This window comes from Bombus vancouverensis, chromosome 4, assembly GCF_051014615.1.
Source record: "Bombus vancouverensis nearcticus chromosome 4, iyBomVanc1_principal, whole genome shotgun sequence".
Taxonomy (NCBI): domain Eukaryota; kingdom Metazoa; phylum Arthropoda; class Insecta; order Hymenoptera; family Apidae; genus Bombus; species Bombus vancouverensis.
The window spans coordinates 799,815-822,586 of NC_134914.1; the positions used below are offsets into that span (position 1 = coordinate 799,815).

General features: G+C 39.0%; 1 protein-coding gene across 8 annotated transcripts in view; it reads right to left on the minus strand.

Moving 5' to 3' along the window:
* Positions 1-680: 680 nt before the first annotated feature.
* p120ctn (adherens junction protein p120) overlaps positions 681-22,772 on the minus strand; it is a 53,306-nt gene continuing 31,214 nt past the window's right edge. For 2 of the 8 annotated variants that reach the window (XM_076617868.1, XM_076617869.1), the window contains 13 exons: positions 20,049-20,130; positions 18,721-18,762; positions 18,494-18,623; positions 17,558-17,840; positions 17,277-17,402; positions 16,935-16,994; positions 15,406-16,028; positions 14,780-15,167; positions 12,366-12,679; positions 11,703-12,006; positions 11,461-11,599; positions 11,106-11,229; positions 681-7,647 (listed from right to left, as the gene is read on the minus strand). In XM_076617868.1, coding sequence (XP_076473983.1) covers positions 7,390-7,647; positions 11,106-11,229; positions 11,461-11,599; positions 11,703-12,006; positions 12,366-12,679; positions 14,780-15,167; positions 15,406-16,028; positions 16,935-16,994; positions 17,277-17,402; positions 17,558-17,840; positions 18,494-18,623; positions 18,721-18,762; positions 20,049-20,080 — 2,823 coding nt within the window. In that variant the 5' untranslated portion in view covers positions 20,081-20,130 and the 3' untranslated portion in view covers positions 681-7,389. Of the gene's footprint in view, positions 7,648-8,523; positions 11,230-11,460; positions 11,600-11,702; positions 12,007-12,365; positions 12,680-14,779; positions 15,168-15,405; positions 16,029-16,934; positions 16,995-17,276; positions 17,403-17,557; positions 17,841-18,493; positions 18,624-18,720; positions 18,763-19,515; positions 19,582-20,048; positions 20,131-22,772 lie in introns of those variants that run through there. The other 6 variants (XM_076617873.1, XM_076617872.1, XM_076617870.1 and 3 more) reach the window with 6 other exon arrangements.

Below are 22,772 nucleotides of genomic sequence, written 5' to 3' on the forward strand. Positions count from 1 at the left end.
CAGCTCAGCGCCTCGGGGCCGCCAAGCAGTCCGGTAGGGGAACCAGGCTGCCTGGTACGGCGGCTTCGGTGACGAGGCGCGGTGTGACATGGCCGGACACCGCTCCATAGGGGATGTATTGTGTGCGGCGGGAGGGGGACGGTGTGTCGCTCACACCGGTTCTCGGGCCTCTCTTGATCGCAGCCGGGACGGTCATCGTGGAGGTTTTAGTCGGTTGGAGTTCGGCACTACCGCGCCGCTTTTCCCCAGGAGCGACCTGCTGTCCGTACGGATTTCCTCCACGTTAATAAAAAAAAAAGGTTCTCTTTCTATGCCTTCCCTTTTTGTTTTGTTTTTCAATGACTACCGTGTTTTGCAAATTGTCTGACGTCCTTGTGCACGTCAGAAAATACTTTTACGTGAAACAAACCATTTTTAAATCTGCTTGCTCGAACAACGCGGAAGCGAAAGAGAATAGTAATGAAGCTGAATTAAATAAAGTATGAAAAAGACAGAAAAAATCGTATGAAAAGTATGAGAAATATTCCCTTTTAATAATCCTTCCCTTGAAGTACTCGATGTTTAAATAAAAGACATATACCTTATTTAATTCCGAATATTCTTCCTTCCTCTTCCATTTTCTCTTCATCTGCAATTTTAAGATGGAGCCTTTTGTACGGGATAGTAAAAAAGCTAGGTCAAATGCTTTCAGCGCAATTAAATTCTTTAATTGTTGTCAGTCGGGTTCGAAATACACTAGTCGATCTTTTATCGTTAATAATTATTGTATATACTATGGTACTCCTTCGATATAAATAATACGACGTCAATAAAATAATGACAATATGTTTGCTCTTCGTTCCCCGTCTTAACAAATTATATATATTATATACCTACTTCATTTAGTACTTGCTTGTCGTCGATAGATTGCGTAAAACACGTACAAGTTAAATAAAAACGGCGATGACAGTGATAATGATCATGACAATGATAATCTCCACCGCGTTTCTCTCAAGGGAGACGACTGGGGAGAAACCTTCGAGAAAAAACAATCTTATAGATGTTATCTATCGTAAAATCGAGGAAAAATCAGGCCAAAATTATCCGATTAATATTAGAATTCTTTTAGTAATTTGTTACAGGTTCCTTAAGAAAAAGAAATTCATTTTGACGAGTCATTTATGAAATGAAAAATAATGCATTGAAAGCTTAGAAATTCTTCCGCGATAAAAAAGTCTAGTCGAAAGAATTAAAGAAGGCAAATTTTCTCGAAGAAAATGCAACTTCCGAAGATTCTCCCCAAGTCAGACTACGAAGTTTTACAACTAATACTAAATGTGTGGTGAAACTCCTCTAATACATCTAAAATGCACATCCATGCTTATTTAATGCTCCTTTAATTTAAATACGTATGCAGCACTGTAGCCTATCATTTTTTTTCTATTTGTTATGCACGTGTTTGTGTCATTCTTTCTTTCTTTCTCTCTCTCTCTCTCTCTCTCTCTCTCTCTCGCTCGCTCCTTTTTACTTTCTCTCTATTCGTCATTCATTCTTCCTTTCTCACCTTATGTGTATACGTATGCGTGTATGTATACGTAACGTGTATGCTTGTATGTATATGAAATGTATGAAATTCTTTCTGGCATTTTCCTTCTTGTATTTCGCATCCCCCTCGCTTTTACTCGTGTCTTTCGCCATTTTCCCTTTTCTTTTCTCTCTCTTTCTCACGCTCTCTCTCTCTCTCTCACGCTCTCTCTCTCTTTCTCTCTTGCCCTCGCACTCGCTCACTGTTCTCCTCCTCCTTTTTGACGGTGAAAATTTCCCTCTGTGTTGCTTCGAGGTCAACCGTTGGTTCGTCCTGCTAGTTGGCTTATAACTTTCACGTGGATGTGTTGCGAAGTTTCCCTCGTATCCGTTTCCTGATCTCCTCGATCCGTTTCATTCTTCATATTCCCTCTTTTCGAAATCGATTCTTGATGGAGCGGTCTAATGGAATCACTCGAGTTTTGCGCTATCAGTCTTCTTTGAGTGATCGGTGACGATGATCGCGGTGAAGGATGAATTTTGGATCTTCGGTCGGAACAACTCGGAAATCGAAATCGATCGCGTTTGGTTGTTAAAATCATCCGCACAGATTATTGGTATGTACGTAATGAAATGTGAAACGTTTAAGCTTTAATCTCGCGAATTTTATGGATACTAAATATGTAAAATCATAGAATTTCAATGACGGTTCACAAATATTTCAGAATTTTTCTAGTTTGGCGAAACTGATTACCGAAACAAAAGAAATTATTCAAGTTCCCAGTAAACAGGGTGTATTTAAGTTCTGATTTTCCAATTTGACATGTCTTTAAAATGTATAAATATATGTATATAATGACATTTCAAAAATCTAACGATAGTTGGTTAATATCGTTGAATATCGCGAAACTCGATTATTAAGACAAGGGAGATTTGGATTAATGGAAAAGGAAAATAATTTCTGTTATTTTCAAGACAAATAGTCGAAGCAAAATCATTCGGATTTTCGATGTTCGTTTTTAACAAACGGTATGTTTTAATTCAAAGGATCGAGATCGATTCGCGATTAGTTCCGCGAGAAAGCAGCAACGCAAACAGCTTCGATCGCTGTTCGTGGAAAAGACAGCTCCTTAGGCCGGTAAGAATCGTGTAAAAAACGGCGTAAAAATTCGTTAGTAAAACACGACATCGTTAAAAAAATTCCGGACGCATCGCTTCTCGGTGCTTCTTTTCTTTTTTTCCATTTTCTTTTTGATCCTTTTCTTCTTATCCATTAGAAACCGTAGGCTGAAACCTTCATAACAGCGTATCGATCGATTCGTCGATCTACCGTCGAATCCTTTTTGAAAGGACTCGCATGTTTAAGCGATTTCGATAAACAGAGTCTTGAATTTTATAGTGTCAATAAATTATAACAGTCACTGGATATAAAACGTTCGGAAATATTCGAATTGTTCAAAATAGATTCACGTTCGATTTGCGCGAAGCTCCTTTACAAAGTATTATGCATACAGATACAGAAACTTTATTAAAAAAATAACTGCCATAATAGCTGCCATTGATCCAAAAAAAAAAAAAAAAAAAAAAAAAAGGAAAATGAAGAGAATTTAACGAAAATCTTTGAAAGATAAGAGAAAGAAAAATATATGTGATATATCTGAAGATACTTCGAGAGATCGAACGAGCCTCGTACAAAGACACAAACATAAGTTTCTGTTTAAGGATAATTTCTATCAAAGTCTGCACGTACTTAGGTATATCATGCAACGAACAACGGAATGAGCCGAAAACGTAAATAAAGTTAGCCTTTTGAAATTGTTTACAAGGCCCATTTTTAAGTATACGACGAAGGTAATATATTGCAGTGCCGAGAAATTGTATTCTATTAAAAAATTAAAAAACTTGAATTAACGTTTCACCAAGAAAATATCTTCGCTAAGTTGGGAAAACTATTGGGCAAGACAACAATAAAAATATAAATGATACCTTGAATAAGTGTCGAATTCACAAATGTACATTTTGGAAATAAGTACACGAGGTTGTTCTCATTTACACTGTTGGATTACATCAAAAATACGACTTGTCGCTCTAAAACGAAATTTAATTTTCAAAGTGAAACGAGTAGGTGATAATACGATATCATAATAATTGTTAAAAATTGCGTAACGAACATTACAAAATTATAAAAGCTGAAATGAGAAGTACTTCAAATAAGGTGATTTTCTCGGCAGTGCATAGATTTCCTTCTTTAACTACGTAGATACAAATTTCTCAATTTCACTGATCAGCCTTTGATCATTCTACGCATTGTAGTATAACCGCACATCTTCTTTGCTCGAAAGCGTGTCGTTTTTTCATTTTTTTCTTTTTTTCTTTTTTCTGCGAGCACGTCGCTCCATTCACTACATTTACAAAAATCTTCCGTCTGTCTCCGTCAATTCTCTCTTGCTCGTTAATTCTCGTAGAAAATTAGAAACGTTGGTACATGAAAACAATGAAAAGCGGATATCAAAATTTCGGTTCGTTCGAGTCAATAGTGGCGGCTCTGTCAATCCTCCGACGATGTAACAATTAATCCACCACGCTTCAACGAGGATCTTTCGAATCGTCGAAGAGGATCGCGATTTATTTGTTCTATCGTCCCTTCTTCGACTCGTGTTTCCATCGTCAAATTCAATTCGAACTCTTCTTAGATAGACGAAACATCGAAACGTATTTGTCTGTATTTCTCAATATTTAATCTCGATGGTCCACGTAACTGATAGTGTGAAATTTCTCGAGAAACGCCTTCGTACGAAAAGAAAAGTGAAAAAAGATCCCAAAATCAATCGTCAACGTTTAAAACTTGCTGAAATTTCAGCAAAGATCTCCAACTACGATGTCAATTCCAGACATTGCGAAGTCATCGAGGATACGCAAGACATCGTGTTCGATTCGAATTTCAGAAAACTTCAGAATCGAAATTCGTCGAAGACACGAGTGAGAAAAGGACAGAAATTTATCAGAGCCGTGTGTGTCACATTGAGCGGAATGGTCCAAGGTCCTCTAAGAGGTTCTCGCGGCAAATTCGCGCGCGTCGATGATCTGCTAGCAGTCCGAACGATAAGCTCGAAGGGTGCCCCTCTCGATTCGTGAAGAGGCGCGGTTTGTTACCCATTATCGGCTCGCTATCTCGATATCGATCGCGATCGCGCGCTCGTTTCTGTTCGAAATCGTGTTATGAATCATCGTAACAATAGCGCAACAGTGACCAGACATAAAAGACGGTGTATCGGCATATTTGATCGTAATTAACGCGAGGATCCCATCCGATCGTAAATCCCTGTACCCATAGGCGGTAGAATATCGTTACGACCCACTTATGACTGGATATCCCGCGCAGTGGGTGCATTGACAGCATTCGTTCGAAAGCGCTTGTATAAATAGTATATGATGATATTCAGTTCGTGATATTTTATCGAAATATCAAAACATTGTTACGATATTATTAATGATGTTACAGATCGTTCTTTCATCGTAACAGAAACGATCGCACGAGCTTTCGCCCGATCCCATCTCGAGGAGGGTCGACGCGACTGATATCTGGCAGGGTAACGGCGATACAGCTTCTGCTTCCGGTGGCACGTCGACGATCGTTGCAGCCAGTTTTCTATGGTCGCCATCATTAATTCGCTCGTTTGTCCTTAATTCGATCTCGTCGTTCGTTCGATTAATGAGAAAAAAGCGAATAAATTCGCCTGAATATGAGGGATGAATATGTACAAAAGTTAGGCTGTTGTGAACGACTACGCGGTTGATAGATATCGAAAAAGTACGCTTAGAGGATGAACGAACGTTTGGACCGGTTATGCGAGACGACCGACGAGATCGATGATTGTTCTTTTTTCTTTTTTTTTCTTTTTACTTATTTACTTATTTATTTATTTATTTATTTATTTAGTCGATCGTGACGTGCATACTGCACGAAGCATTTATATACACACACACATATATATATGTATATATAATTCTGAATCGACGAGGGAGAATTATAATTCTTTCGTCCCTGCGTTGGTGTTATACTTTCTCTCAGTAGCTATAATCGCGAACACAATCGATTTTTTTCAACTGTCATAATAACATTATTTAAGAAATAGAACAAGGATATATTTATTTGTATACATATAATATATATGTATATATATCTATATATATATAATATGTATATCGGCTATCAATAGTGTCATCTCTGTCAAACATTCGATAACATTGAACATCACATATTTCCTCTCTCTGCTCATTCGCACCCTTTCTTTCTTTAATCCCCCTTTTCGTCGATTCTTTCTCGTTCGCTTGGTCTCGGTCTAATTTCGGTTGCATTTCTATATCTTTTCTTATCTTTTTTTCGCTTCAACCATTTACACGACAGCAATACATTAGAATATGACGAAACGTAACAGCGAAGAACCTTGATAATCGTGTGTCTAGAGGACCAACGAGTAATCCGTTTCTATCTCTTTCGTCTTAGCTTTTTATTCTTTTCTTCGCGTTTCAACCGAGCAGCCATTCTCGAGAACGAGAACAGATTTTTTGCACGATGGGATCCAATCGATCTCATCTATTGGCAACGTGGTTCTCGACAAAGGTGCTCGTTCCTCCACTTTTCCCCATTTTCTTATTCTTCCTTACGCTTTTACGTTTACGAGTGGACATATCGGCACCCAAACGAAAGTACCATGCTAGTTTACACATTCGCTCGCATTCTTTTTCTTTCTTTTCCATGCATTCTTTGTTTCGCGCCATCGAACCGATTGGAAAACTCGGAGAACAAAAAAACAAAGTGCAACTCGCAAATATTCGGCATCCTCGTTACATGCCACACCCACAGCCTCAGAAGTTTACATAATACAATAACGTAGCTTAATCGATACGCCCCCGTAACATACGTGTGTGTGTGTGTGTGTCGGTGTAGCAGTTAACGTGTATAATATACCTATATGATATATTTATATTTATATATATATATATATATATTCATTCTTCTTTATACCCTCCTATATTTATAGCGACAGCCTCGCGACCGCGTTACTCGCTGATATTATTAATAATATTAATAATATTAATATCATTAACATTGATATTATTAATACAATCGTTCGTAGTAATACCGACTACTTAACCTTAGTAGTACTTTTGTAATACGGGTCCTTTCTCCAAGGGTACCGCCTTAAAATATACATATACATGTATATATATAATATTTATATATATATATTTATATATATAGTGTATATATTAATTTAGAATTGTGCAATGAAGGTTTAGAGCCATTAGTGCGACTACTGCTGCGGATGTGGTCGGACAAGTCGCTTTCCGTGTCTAGTATACATGGATAACGTGGGGTGCGGAGTGCGAATTCTTTTTTATATTTCTTTTTCAATTGTTATATATTCATTTCTTGGTAAGACCGTCTTAAGCAGATACTCGGTGATCTAAACTTCCATGGAAGCTTATTTAAGAGGCTTCCGTGTCTCAGCCACTAACACCTCTATACCCTTCTTGTCCTCAGTCTTCCGGTTCCCTCCAATATACATCGTATCTTCCAACAACGCGTATCATTCTCAGTGCAGTAACGACCTAACCGAAAATACAAAACCAAGAATCCTATCATCCATCCTTGTCCTCAATGCCCTGTCCAGTCTTCTCTATCCATCATCCAGCAAAAAATCGGCAAGATTAATTTCTACTATTTCCCTTGTTCCTCCTTTTACGTTTCAGACACAGAGTCCTCGTCCATTTTTCAATGAATCCCGCAACTGGGAGTCGTGAAATCGTCTTCTATGCGTACAGCAGCCTCGGGGGAAGGATGGCTGCCCCCTGGACGGCGGCTGAACCATGGACACCCTGTTATACCCAGGAATCGCCGGCTGAGGCGGCAGTCGAATTCGGTGGAACGTTTACCGTTGCGGTGGCGGCCGAGCCATCGGGAACACCAACACCATCGGCCACCCACTGACCAGCCGTGGGAGCACCGGCCGCGACGCCCACTCCCGAGCCGACGACCGGGCCCTGACCCTGCGCCTGGCCCACCCCCAGCTCATACTGCCGCTTCTTTTTCTTCTCCAAGTTAACTTGCGCGTAGAGCGGCTCACCGGGTTTCGGTTGCTGCAACACACACACAAGCCAACGGTTAGTTTAGAGCCCTGGCTCGGAGGGTAGCCGGGGGTGGATCGGTCTGGAGTGGGCTGTCGCGTCGCTCGGGGAAACGGGCCCGGTGGATCTTTTTTTTATTTCGTACCCCTTCTTGCTTCGTCCTTTCTGTTACCTCGATTTTATTTTACTTCTCATTTCGATTCCATTGCATTTTATTTATTTTTGGAAGATTAACCCTTTCGCTATTATGGTAAAAGGAAATCGTTATACTGATTTTTAGGTTGCAGATGGTTGATTAACACTACGCGCGAACAAATACTTGCTATGGAATTTCGAAAGGTTACTGTAGCCATTCTCATTATATGGACAGATACATCCAATGATAGCTATAACATAACTTTGCGATCCAATATGAATTCAACATTTTATTCTAAATCTCTAACCAGATCGTATTCGATAGGTAAACTATTTCGAAAGCTTCTCTTAATTTGTCTTTCATTTTCTTAATTATAAAAATTTTTATACCAAATAACGTACACATATTGATATTTTTAATATTTTCATATTTTTATTAAATTAAGTTAAACTCGATGTAGGATCGCAAACAGTTAAGTGATTAATAGCGAAAAGGTTAAAATATAATTAATTTTACAGCTTCTTACATCTTCAAGGGCATTTAATACGCCTCATTTTTGTACTTATAAAATGACAAGGTAAGCCTTTAAAAACACCGACTCGTATCTTACAATAAATCAATCATAAATAATATTACCTATACAACCATATCTATCAAAAATCAAGAATACTGAAAAGGAGAACGGGAACAAAACTCCAAAGCTCGTAAACAATCGTATTATGACAAAAAATATAACAACAGCGACACGATAGTTACTGTCAGATACTCTTTTATTATGCTCGATTAATTTGGATATAAATAGATTATAAATAAGTTCGTGCAATAGTCAATGTGTCACTATAAACCATGCTTCGAGGTGCGCTTAGCTTTTCTCTCATACGATAAAAGTCGCTTAATGAGTGTGTCTGTCTACGCGAGTCGCGTTTATATATATATATATATAAAAAGAAGAAAAAGAAAACCTCTTTTTTACATTAATAGTTGATCGTTAAACACGCTGCATTTTTCGGTGATATTAAACAAACAGTGTTGTTTATCAAAAAAAAAAAAAAAAATCCGCGGTAATGATTTTTGTGCTTTCATTAACGTTACCCTGCTTGTTCGAACTACAAAAATGGAATCGTGGTTTTAGTCGAAACCGAACTCTCCATGTATACACGTAGATTACTTGTTGCATTCTTTTTTTTCTTTTTTAGACATTATTCTTATTCTATATCGGAGATAGACTCTGCATCATCTGGGTCAACGAGTCAAAATTAAGTCCTCTATAGAAACGGATTTTCTCATAATGGGAATCTCATAGAACTAGTGAATATACTGTCGCGCTACTACGGTAATCGCACTAATCACTGTCAATTAGGCAGCGGATCAGCCTCTTCGCGTAAATATTTTGTGCGCTTCTTCCATTTTGTTTTGGTTCAATTTGCGATACTTGATTGAACGATTAGCGGTTGAATTTTGGAAAGACATTGGTTTAACTGATTTCGTTGGATTTACACAACTTATTGCAATGGCTGAATGCGCTCCCTAATCGTTGGATAATGTCAAGTACTTGGTCCTGCAATAACTAATCTATTATACAATCGTAGAATAATGCGAGACACACTTCAACACTAATAAACCGACGGTTTAACTTTTCCGTATGTATATTTCTTCCTATTACGCTATACGGACATAAATAATAGAGTATCTCTCGAACAAGGTTCTTTTGTATCGTTACATAGTCGCTAATAAATGAAATCACGAATTATAGCTAAGTAAATCGGAACAATGAATTATAAATAAATCGTTGTCCCTTGCGTAAAGTCGAATCGAAAAATTTTCCTTGTTATAATTCTTCTTCACCGTAAGTATAAAAAGTTGAAAAGATACCAAATGTCAAAGATTCGTTGAAAGAAAAACCGTAACGAGTGTAACGGACGATTCGAAGAAGCATTTACCACGTCGAACGGATAAACGAACGAAACTTTACATTAAAATGAATGCAATTGCATTTGGACTTGCAATATGCACGTTCGTTATCACGTGTCTCGCACACGACGTAAATCCTCTCTCGGAAGCGCGGCGATAACAACGCGTTTTGCTCACGTTTTGTTCGCGTTATGTAAGTATATCGGTCGATTATTATATAAAAATGCTAGATACTTGATAATTCCATGGACTGTTTTATGGGAGACCGCCGTTAATGCGACCCTTTTCTCTCTATCGTAATACTGTATACATTATACGAATAATGCTGGTTTCATATAACATGAAACACGATGAATATAATTGGTACTCGTTAATTGACTTAGTTTATACACTTATGATAAATATTCATTAAGTAGCTGCTTTCTCTTTTTTTTATCACAACTGTGTGAGGTTGTCGCTTCTATTTTTTATTTTCCCGCCCTCTTCCTTCTCGTGATTTTCCGCTTTCGTTACAGTGACGATCGTTTTTTTTTATTTTCCTCCTGTCGATCTCCGTGTAAGCGGATAAATATCGTATAAATAATTCTGCGTATAATTATCCTTCGCCTAAGTGTACTCTAGCATTTCGTACAAGGAAATGCCTCGTCTTTCTCGCAAATATATGTATATATATGATAATAATAAAACAGATAACAAAAAAGATAAAAAAAACAACGAAATCGATTTGTGTACAGTGAAGTAGAATCCTCCTTCTTTGTTTCATCAAACTTCTAAAAATAAAAACTAACAGGGTATATAGAATCTATAGCTTGCTTGCCCCTGACTGTCTGTCTGTCTGTTTGTCTGTCTGTTTGTCTGTCTGTCTGTCTGTCTGTCTGTCTGTCTGTCTGTCTGCTTCTCTGTCTGTCTGTCTGTCTGTTTGTCTGTCTGTCTGTCTACCTGTCTGTCTGTCTACCTGTCTGTCTGTTTGTCTGCCTGTCTGTCTGTCTGTCTGTCTCTTTCTCCCTCTCTCCCTCTCTCTTTCTTTCTTTTTATTGAACAGCGAAACGCAGCGGCAAGCTTATCGATAAGGGGAAGACTCGACTCGAAAGGAATCACGTTTTGCTACTGGGTCTTTATGTCTTAACCTGTACTTTCATCTTACAAAGCTCATCGTTCGTTCTTAAAACTCTTATTGGACGTGTCTCTTTGTTTATCTCATTTTTAAACGCTTGCAAACAAAAAACTGTGGTAACTGCGAATAAAATAAGTGACAATGTAATGAAATGTCACAAAAGCCGGAGCCGGATCAACGACCGTCCGCGTTTCTCCAGAAACGTACTTTCTTACACTTTCGAGTAGTCGTGAGGAAGATAGCGCTTAGTTTAAACGCCAGCGGAGTCTAAGTGCTCGCCACACAGTACCATTAGTTGTTGTTACTTACAGGCTGATATATAGTGGGTCGACCGACGTTATTCGAATTCATGTTCGCTCTCTGAATCGTTCTGTCCTCGTATCTGGTGCTCCCTTGACTCGCCATCGGTCGGTTTAGGGTGCTACAATCATAGCTATATTCAACGGAGGGTCGAAGAGTTCAAAAAGATCGTGAAAATATGGACTCTGCTTAACCGAAATTATCTAACAAAGTAGAATTGAACGGGGAAAACATACACATAAAAGTTAAACGCAGAGTCCGGGAACAGAAACGACAAAAATAAAACATCGGTTAGTCTTAAAAGGAAGAAATGATTATAACTTGAAAGCAAATAATTATCGACTGTCGATTAACGAGTGGTTACCTATTGGCATTGTTAGGTGAATTAGGCCCTGAATTTCGTGCTGCCACCGTTTTCGTGACGAAATCTTGCTCTTTCCAGCCGTGCTTCTTGTAAACGTCTCTCAGCTCTTGGTGCTGCCACATTGTGAACAAAACTTGTCCTACAAATTAACCGATATTTAGTTCTTCTCAGGAAAGTTCAGAAAATACGTACTTATATTTTGTTTGCAGAAATTTAGCAAAAAGAAATTGGCTTATTCTTGCCTGCAAATTTAAGAACACGAGGCGTGTATTTCTGGCGTTGCCTAGTAATGTTCATCAATCTGTCGACACCGCCAGCATCCAACAGAGATCGCGAGAACTCGGCGTTTTTCTTGATCACTTCGTTCAATGTGGCGAGAACGGCGGCGATTGTGTCGTCACTTGTTCCTTGATCATGCTGGTTATTTCCTGAAGGTAACTTCTGAATGAGATCACGCATCGCGTATTTTCCGATCAGCTCCTTGTTACGCTGGTCTATCGCTAGATTTCTTAGAGCTGTGGCCACAGCACAGACTACGCGGTCCACCTAAAATGGACGAGCAGAAATAACATTTTTTAAAACATTCTATCATCAAACTTTCATAGAACCAGCGCAGATATTTTTCAGATTGTTTGATTACTCAGCAAAGTAAATGTAAATACTCCCGTAAAAATGTTAATGGTAATATAACAAAAATAGTTTAATTGATACAAATTTTAAAAATATGAAAATCAGTTAAACGTTTCTACTCTCCAATTTTTCTACTTTTCCATATTCCTCCGCTGAAGTGTACCCAACCCTATTTAAAATGTCTATCTACCGCTTCGCTATGTTTTATTTCATAAAAATTCTATCCGATATATTCATCAATTGCTCCGCGCTACATTCCACGAATAATACTGTACCTCCATCCGCAACAACTCCACCAAAATGGGAAGTCCCTTCTCCTTCCTCACAGCCGCGCGAATTTCAATACTTGGCTGCCAGTAGCAGGCTGCGAGGTTCTGAAGCGCCCCAGCCGCCGCCTCGAGAGTCTCCGGATTTGAGCATGTCTGCAGCAATTTCAAATAAGACTGTACTACTTCTGGTTGCCAGAGTAGCTCCATTCCTCTGACGGGTTCGGTTCTAGGGCTGGTAGTGCGAGATGCGGTCGTTTCCTTTTGCACTGGTTGACCATCCTTCTTCTTCTTGCTGCCGCCAAAGCAACCCAAATTTTCACCTAAGGCACAGTGATTTAAAACTGACATTAATTACAAGAAAGGATCGTGATCAAAGTATTAAAAATCTCTTTTTTTTTTTTTTTTTTGTTGTTGAAACTAAAGCGAGGCTGAAACATAAAAAATTTGTGAACCACAGCAGGGTTAAGTATAATGCTTTTATAGTGTTTTAATAGAGATTGTGTGAATTACTTTCAGTGTATTTGCACTACTTCTATCAGAGAACTACACCAATGCCTGGAACATCGCAAACAACGTGTTGACAGAACAATTGCAACCAGCCAATCATAGAAACAGGCGTACGCAAGATGCACGAAGGGTATGTACTGTTAACGCTTGATGTACACGAACTGCTGATGAAATTAATGAGCACTGTAAAGACGATTAATCGTAACGCGTCAAAGCACAGCAATATTTTACACATGTTCACTCTTCACTCTACGTACTGTTGGTGTTCTCTATTTACGCGAATTATGTATGAATTTTGTGCAATGTAATGACAAGATTCGCTTTGTTTATCGAACAAAATATTCATCCGTTAGAGTATGTGGCCTAATCGACGGAATCAATATTAGAACAATGATTGCAACGTCGATCACGTGGTTTGTTTGCCAACGATAGCGAACCAGTCCATAAGTTATCGGTAGATTCACGATAAAAGAAATTGTCGTGTGAACAACTAAAGTAACCGTTGAGAAGCGTGGCATGCACTGGCTATTCGGATTTGTTCGATGAAAGAAATAAAATGTCTTACCTTGACATAAACTGTATGCTAAAAAGATTGAAACACATCTTTAATCCATGCTAAACTAGAAAGGATATAAAGCTGTCTTTTTTTTTCTTTTTTCTTAGCTCTTTTTTCTTTTTTGCTTCTTGTCTCTTGTAGTAGTAGGATCTCGTACGAAAGAAGAATTTGCGATACAAGGCTCATGAGAAACAAGAGAGAAATCATAACACCGAAGGGAATACAAAGATTAGTGTAGTTGCAAAGAGATACATACTAATCGACTGGTAATATGTGCTATTGCTAGTTAGGGTATCGTCGTCTCGCAAAGACATCGTTCCATCATTATCACGAATACACGCAATTATGTTGGATCAAATGTGTAAGCGGTATATCAACAGAGACGTAAGCACTACAACGAATGTTCAGTGTACACAGATGTGGAATATATCATTTTGATAGACTCAAGAAAGTATACGGGGTCAACTACGACTCCTAATTACTACCTTGCACGTTTCACACTCGATAGAATCTGAAACGTGCAATATATCATTAATATGCGACTGGTTTACTGTACAATACTGTGTTGCCAAGCGGATGTATGTTTTCAAATGCTCCGTTTTCTCCGTAACAACTCGATCAATTTCATGTAAAACTATTACTAAGGGACTATCGATTTTACTTTTCGGAGAACTAATTTTCATCGTACGTCAATTTAGCCTACTCCGTGTAAGTACAGAATCATACAAAAGCAAGGCAATGTTAAGTCTCGATGCTTGTAACAACATGCTTAAACAACAGAAGAATTTTATGCTGTGAAGTGGCCTTAAAACTCGTGATAAAGCTAAGAATGACCATCTAAATTTTTAAAATTTTATCCAGGTCACAAAGTACTCTACGAATTATACATTTTCAATTTTACCACTTATCGATAAACCACAAACCTTTATTAGTCTACCTTTTATTTGACACAGATCATCAAAACTATATTTACAAAAAGCACGCAATACCTAAAGCTTCACAAGTTGCTGATAAATTGCAAAATTAGAAATTCAGAATACTCCATAACTATTAAGCTCTGCATTACATTGCTTTTGCAACACACTGTACCACGATGATCTGCTGCAATTTTAGCGTCACAATACCGCTCGTATATACAGAACCGATTCAATAAAACGACACAAAATTACACCCGCTCGTCCTTCTTTTCCGTTTGTCGATCCGCTTATCATCAGCGCACACACAATTCGGCTGCATGCGTGTCACCACATGCCCATTGAGGGAACCCGTGTGTTTACCATGGCACGGGGGAAGGATACACTCGTGTCATTCTCGAAATGCAGGAGTATCCTCGCGAGAGTCATCGACAAACCCTCACCTTTGACTGGAGCAGCTACCCTGTTCTGAACGGTCGACTGAATCGGATGTTTGTCGTAGTTTGGGTCCTCCACCTCCTGACACCGGTAACTCAGGTTCCGCAGAATACACACACAGTTCTCTACGATCTTGTTCCCGATGTTCGACTTCTCGATGGCGGATCGTACTACGTAAAGAAGAGCGTCGACCAAACCTTCGCACTCGCGCAGTTTCTTCCTTGCATACTCGCCAGCGCTAGAGACGTTTCTTAAGACGCCAGATGCGTTTCTGAACACGGTCGACCAGCATGTCTCGCCACTGGAGGAGCTTGGATCCCAGCCACTGTGCGGAATAATTATGTTGTTCACCACCATCGTTACGCCATCATCGATGATGGATTTCTTAAGGTCCTGAAAGAATGAAAATGTAAATACGTCTATAATAGTCTATAATCTATTTATAAATATACTATTTAGGTTGTCCAAAGGTTTAATAGCCAACTTCGACAGTATATTCTACTATTAAATTCGTAAATCAATTCTACCTTTGTTTACATAACGTTATCGTCGATTAGACTAAAAGGTGTTGAGTTAAATATATTCGTACAATCGTAAAATTCTATCAAATATACCATACACGTCTACCCACCTCGCACGAGGATAAATTCCAAAGAACCCCCGTCACCAGTTCCTTCACGTCCGCGTCAGACGTCCTACGTAATAAATTGATCAAGGCCGGCACACCGCCGGCGTTCTTGATAGCCCTCTTATTTTCGTCATTCTGTCTGCCGTAAGACAAATTCCGCAGCGCACCACATGCATTCCTATACACGTCTGGATTATCGTGATCCAATAATTGCACTAACGGTGGTATTCCACCTAGACTTCGCGTCTTCTGCTTATTTGGATCGTCCATGTAGCATAGATGCTGCAGATACGCGGCAGCGTTCGCCTTGATGATGTTGTTCGGATTACTCAGGAAGCCGATCACCTCCGACAAGTTCGGATCTCGCCATCTCATGGACTTCTGATCGTCGTCTAATGGACTAGCCATGCCGGGCACCACCGGATGTCGAGATTGTAGCCGTTGAAGATGAACCTCGTCGTCAAACATTCCCGGAGGAACTCCAGAGGTGAGTGGGACCGGATGGCCTTCGTCGTAACCGGGCACATCGCTAGGAACTGCGACTGGACCTACCCCGACGCCAGGGCCGTATCCAACAGGTCCATAAGGGGACGGAGACACGTAACCGTAAGCCACTTTATTCTCGTCTGGAAAAATGGGATGCCACACGAGGTTGATTACGATTCGACGATATGCAGAGCTTCCGCTAGATTGGCTCTAACGTTGTACTGCAGTATTCCATTAACTGGCCCACGGGCCTGAATCTTATCTGATCACTGATCAGGTATAGAGGAACTATTACAGGGTTGGGATTTTCATAGTCAAATAAGAAAAATCAACGGTTTGACAATGTATTAAAATCACAAAGAATTCAGAATGGAAGATTTAGAAAATAGTTATCCCGATGTCAGTAGCTTATAGTATATATAGATATTATATCATAAATGCTACATTTTAAATTTGATGATTTGATGAATACTATATTCGATAGTTTGCTTGGCGCGATAGTTCTTTCGCGGGCTACACTGCTAAGCTAAAGGATCGGGAGGAAACATTAATGGTGAGCTTGGAATTCTAGCTTTCTAGCCGAAGATCACAGATTTGATTTCTGGGTTTCCTTCTTTTCCTTTGCTCCAATATATTTCTAAAAATCCTAGATGTTTCCATTGAATGCACACGATTACCTGACATATGTGTCTATTTTTCAACATTCGTTCCAAGAAATCAGTTTTCATAACCGCTAGGGATATGAAGAGATGGTCAGTTAACGAATGAAAATCCCGGCCAGTTAACGTGTCACTAGTGTACTCGTATAGTTGAAACGCATAATTCACTCGCATTATCTGTGCGATGGTAGTAGCGTGGTTTGAAACAGTGGAATATGGACTCGCGACGTTAAAGAGACTCAACGACGATAAACGCGGTCAGATGAAGTTTAACAAGAGTGAAAGAGGCAAGAAGAGAAAGGAAGTCGACAAAGGGAAAAAGAGAGAGAAGAATAGAAAGAGAAAGGCAGAGAGAATGAGTTAAATAAATTATTGATGTGACCCTACCATGAGGATGCTGAGAGGGTTCGCCAGAGTCATCCATATTCCAAGAGTTGCTGATTTGATCTAGAGAGAACACAAAATAACAACGAATGTCAGGCATAGAGATAATTAAAGTGAATTATGCTGTGCCCCGTGCACGATCAGACAAATAGCCGTGGCCCGCTGCAACATGATAGCTGAATATCTCATTATACAGCTGTCTAGGTCAACGTTGCGCTCAAAAAAAAAAATCCTTTCGATCAAGAAGAAACGACAATGATGCGACAAAGCCTCGAAAAAAAAAAATGCGGATTATGAGCTATCTATAAGCTATCCCGTATCTTCCCGTTTCGATAACGAACATACCATATTGATCTCCGGGACCACCAGGACTAGGAGTAATACGATAATGATCTTGCAACGCGGGGTTCAAACCTGGATCGATGTCGTTGTAACCGCCTTCCACATATGGCGCCGCCTTACGTAGGTATTCTTTAAGAAAAATAAAAGGTACATCTTAGACGTAAAGAGTAAAGAGACGTAAAGAGGTCTTCGTTTATTCTACTGTTTTCCGCGGTTCTAAGTAACTTTCGTAATAGTGACGAGACCATGTAAGACCATGTGGATAAAAATAACCGATTGCTTACCATGCGGAGGCGAGGCACGACTGTGCTCAGAAGGACTATGAGGACTGTGAGGAGAATGCGAGCGTGGCATGTAGATACCATGCGGACCCGGATACCCTGGCTGTGGTGGATAACCGAGGTACGGCTCGTAATGTTCAAAACCGACCATGTACGAGTCCGCCGGGTATCGCCGGTCCGCGTGCTGATAATCCTGAGACATCAATGGAACTGACATGTAACTCACTGCGCCTGGATCTGGCTCCATGTGTGATACCTCGCGAACAACTTTCGACACGTTTGTCACCTGTGAAAATTTCAACAGTTTATAGAAAGAACGAGACCGCCAAGAATACCGGAGATGCTGCAAATGCTGAGAATAATCAGGATACTTTGAATGGTAAGAATATCTAGAATTCTGAGAATGTTCGGTATAATAGGATTGAACATTCTCAAAATATTAAGTATAATTGAATTATGATTTCTGAAAATGTTAAAAGTACCGGAAATGAGTATGATGATTTGCAAGGGAACCGATTTGGAGGATTCCGAGAATGTGAGAATACCGAAAAAAAATACGGGAATTCAAGTTTTGAAAAGTAAAGTAGCAAACAGTGAAAATACTGATAATGAACGAACGCTGAGGCTTTTGAAAAATATACGAATAACGAACATTGACATCTTTTTAAAACTTTGAGAACTCGCAGTACGTTAAGAATAATAAGAAATCTAGGAATTGTCAAAACTTTGTGAACACCGGCAATCAGTCACTGCAATTTCAAAGAGAACTGAGAACTTCGATAACTCGAAGAATATTGAGAGTAATGGCAACAAGCGTACAACGTATTTCGAGTACTGAGAATAACGAGAACACGGCTTCGAAGGGAACAATCGTTAAGAGTAAAAGGAAATCGTTGCTCAGCAAATTAGACCGTTGCTAAAACTGGAAACGGATCTCACTTGTTGAGTAGTTTGCTGCTTATGGCTGCGGATAAGTAATGGATCCTCTTGGACAGACAAATGAGACGAATGCAACGAATGGGTGTCCGCCTGGCCGTTACTTCCGTGGTAATCTGCATCACTCTGTCCGCTGCAAAACGTTCGCAATAATGATCAATTAGAGTCGCTCGTCCCATCGTGCAATCGGGAACAATCGGCGATTTATTCGCGTGAGTTCGATAACTTACGTGTATTGCGGCATGTCGGGGCCCTTCTCCTGGAGAACGCGTCTGGAAAAATACAACGAGACCGATTACATTCTGATCTACGATCGTCGAACAAAACTACCAAATCGAATTACCACGAAAATGAAAGAATATTGAAAAAATATCGATCGAATCGTACACGTTTATATGATACTTTGTAAAACAATGGTAGCAAAAAAGATAATAAATAACTCATGCACTTCGATCAAAAAATAACACGCTGAAATCAAATGGGCAGACTAACAAAAAGAAAAGGGGGATCGAAGTACAAAGAAAAACATTCAAATACAATCCTAACTACGTCAAACTACTCTTCTCGCGTTTTTGTCACACATCGCTCTGAACCATGCTAAGTAAATGCAAACGAACGCGTGTTCGTGCCACCGACATTACTCATTCTGACAACTTTATATCTCTAACTCAATATCTTTCACGAATGAGCCACGAATTTTCTCAAAATTTCCAAAATTGGCAAACATCTTAATGAATTAGACAGATGAATTCTGTGTACATGATACGTCGAAAGTGATACAGTTGCAGTACAGGTGATAAAGTAAGCTCAAGAGTAAATCAAATGTTTCGAAAGTCTAAACAAGTCATTTGAGACATTTTGGAGAAGACAAGAGTCTAGAGTTAATTGTTATTAAGTAAAAACTTCGCCAAAGAGTAACTTAATCCAATAGGAACGTCGGTCAACAGCGATCATCGTAGATAAATGCGTTAGTTGCGTAGACTCGCGGTCAGAATGACTAACCTCGGTTAGGTCATGTTAGTCACCTCTGTGTGATCTCAGTGTGCGTTATACTGTGCTCCTGTCTCTCGACGATTCGACGATTCACCAGCCTGACATTAATAATTTCGGTCTGATTAATTTGGGTGCTGAAACTACGTGCTTCCTAGGGTGCAACCTCGAGTTAGATATCTTGTAACTGTCTTTTTCATCATTGATTCCCCACGATTCCCAGGCCTCGTATGTATTACCTTTTATTCTCTTTTTTTGTCTATCTGAGGCGCCAGGAAAAATGGGCCAAACGAATGGAACGACAGCAGGATAGACGAAAGAGATAGTCGAGTCTTTTTGTTTCTTTCTAGCTATTACCGGGAAACGAGTTTTGCCAATTGGCCGAGTTACGTCTTGCACTAGCCGTGTAAGAGAGAAGGGGAAAAGCAGAGTTCATTTTACGATCACCGGCTTCTTATTGAAACGAATAGAAAGAGATACAAAGATCAAGGGACATAATGAGAGAAATAGAGGTATTAATCGGTTACGAGTCTCTCGGCAGAGAGCTCGTGGAGAGAAAGACACTTACAGACAGGAGTCAACCAGCTGATTATTTGACATACCAGCTGATTTTTCGTCTCTTGCGGCTCAGCAGTCAATGATGACGTCTCCTGGAAGCACACCAAACGAATGAAAGGTTAAAGCAACATTTGAATGTGGTGGATTATCATATTTATTTTATATATCATGTATCTACATTTTTTTCATAGATTTTTACAACTTTTCCATTTCATTTCCAACAAATGATTTTGTTTTTCTATCCATTTGAGATAATACATATTAAAACCAAAAGTTTGGGATCATTTTCTCAATCGAAGCACCTGCTAATTTATACTAATTTTAAAAATACTTTAATTCGACAGGTCTAAGGTGATTTTCTTCAAATTCTAGAATTTTATATATAACGCGCAATAATTTCAAACTCTTGGATAATAATGCGACGCATTTTGAAAAATTGACACTGTTCTTAAATTATATATTTGTAAATTTTCCAAAGTTAATAATATACAATATCCGTAATAATAATAATAATCACAATATCTATTGTACATACATACTATTTATTCCTAAAATATCCTCAGTATAACTTTGATGCCACGCACAAACTTTTTCGTTTTCCTTTTTAAAAACAACCTTTATATATCACCTTCCTTTAAAAAATGATAGAAAGACTGAAGTGGTGCGTGTTTGCAGCTCGCTTATACGAATCAACTGTGCTGTTTACGAGTCTGTTAACGACTACTGTATTGATCGGAACATTAGCGGAGAAGGTCTAATTGCACGACTTATACCTACGTTCTTTTAATACTTCCCACGAAGACGGTTAAGAAGTTTATCCATCTACTTAAAAACTTTTCACGATTTCTATCGAGCATTATTAATTCATTTAAAAGGAACGACACGAAAGCTTTTCATACAGAATAATCAGTCTCCCGTGGGAGAACAAAAACAAAATGATCGATACAACTAGAATATCAAGCATGAAAACTCGTTAGTCCAGGTTAGACGTTAATTTTGTTTCGAGACCCACATGATGTCTCCTTTTTGATTAACCTTCTCCTTCCCATCGTCCTTCTCCTTTTTCATCTTTTTATTTTATTAATTTATCTCTGACCTCCCACCTTTTTTCGGTATCCAGCCGTTAATTAATTTTGTTACTCTTTCGCACAACGTGCAATTACCAGACAGAGAGAATCGTGGCATGGGTCTCACGCGTAATCACTGCATTAAAATATAAAACGAGCAAAAGAGCTTAATTAATTTGTCACCTCGTCGCTCTTTTATAGCGTGTTTCGATTGCCCTCCGGCTGTATACGAGTACATATATCTACATAGGTGTACACGTATACTCGAGCTCGTGGAAAGGATAGAGCAAAGTTCGGTAACGAATTCATCTAACGCAACTACGATACCGGAATTTCGCCGGCGAGCTGCCTCCTAAAAGGATTCTAGCCTAGTCGACCAGTATCATAGCCAGATTCTATTCGACCAACGAAATTCGTTTCCACTTATTGTCCGGAATTGTCCTTTTTCGCCTCCTGAATAATCGCCTTCGAGGATATTTCAGACCCTCCTTTTTTAGAAAGGAATCTCTTTTGGAGCCGGTACGATATCTTACGGTTCCGGTTCGTCGAACACAAAATATTGAAAGTAAATGACGAAAGACTTCAAAGACAACATTTTGAGTGAACGGTATCCACGATTTAATTTAACGAATAAAACTGTGTACGTATAAAGATCACAGGAAAAAAGCACGTTGAGTAATGTGTAAAGTTCTTGTTTAAAATCTTCTCAATGATATATCACGATTAGATAAGCGATCCGTTTTTAATTGCGATTAAATAAAAAACGACGAATTAACCGATTTTAAATATTGTTACTACAATTGATCGTAATAATTAATTGCAATTAATTGAACGCGATAGTCTCTCCATCAATTTAGAAGAACCTCCTTCATTTTATTCGTAGCTTGACAAACATACCAGCTGAAGATAGATTCCTTAAATAATAAAATAATGTTTAACAACTACAAATACTAATCCTTTCAATGCAAAAATAAATTTTATCGATTCGTAATATTCTACGAGTTCTAATAAAACATAAAATTACTCCGATCTTTCTATCTACAATTTATCATATCTTGCTAAAATTGATGATCAAATGTCCGTATGCTGCTGAGTGCTAATGTACCAGTAAGTATACAAGTACGCTATCCGCGAAAATAAGCCACGTAGTTTCAATGTATCAATACGCGATACATCGCGAATGGGTTAAAATAAGAAACGATTACATAAAAGAACTTGTCGAGTAATAATTGCATTAACATCGATTAGGAACGCGGGTACCAGCGACATCGATCTCGTTCTAGGCGAATCCAGGTCGAAAGCACGATAAAGGAAAGGGAACTTAAACGAATTCCCTAGTCTGTCCCTTGTTTCATCTTATCCGAGGGAACGGGCTCACGATATTTGCCATTGTCGCAATCTTTTTATCACCTGCTGGTGAATTCGACCACGTGCCGGGACTCGTAATACCTTAATAGCTGCAGAAGAATAGGCAAGATATTCTCGTGCTTCCTTCCTTCCAGTACTCTTACTACTTCCTTACTATTATACTTGGACGTTTGAGAAGCAGAACCGTGTTCGAGACGAACGAACGGGACCGTATTCCGAGAATAGTTTCGAGACTGTAAAAGTGGGCCAAACTCCGTTCTATGGTGAAGGTAGATTTCGTTGACAACCGGTTATTAACA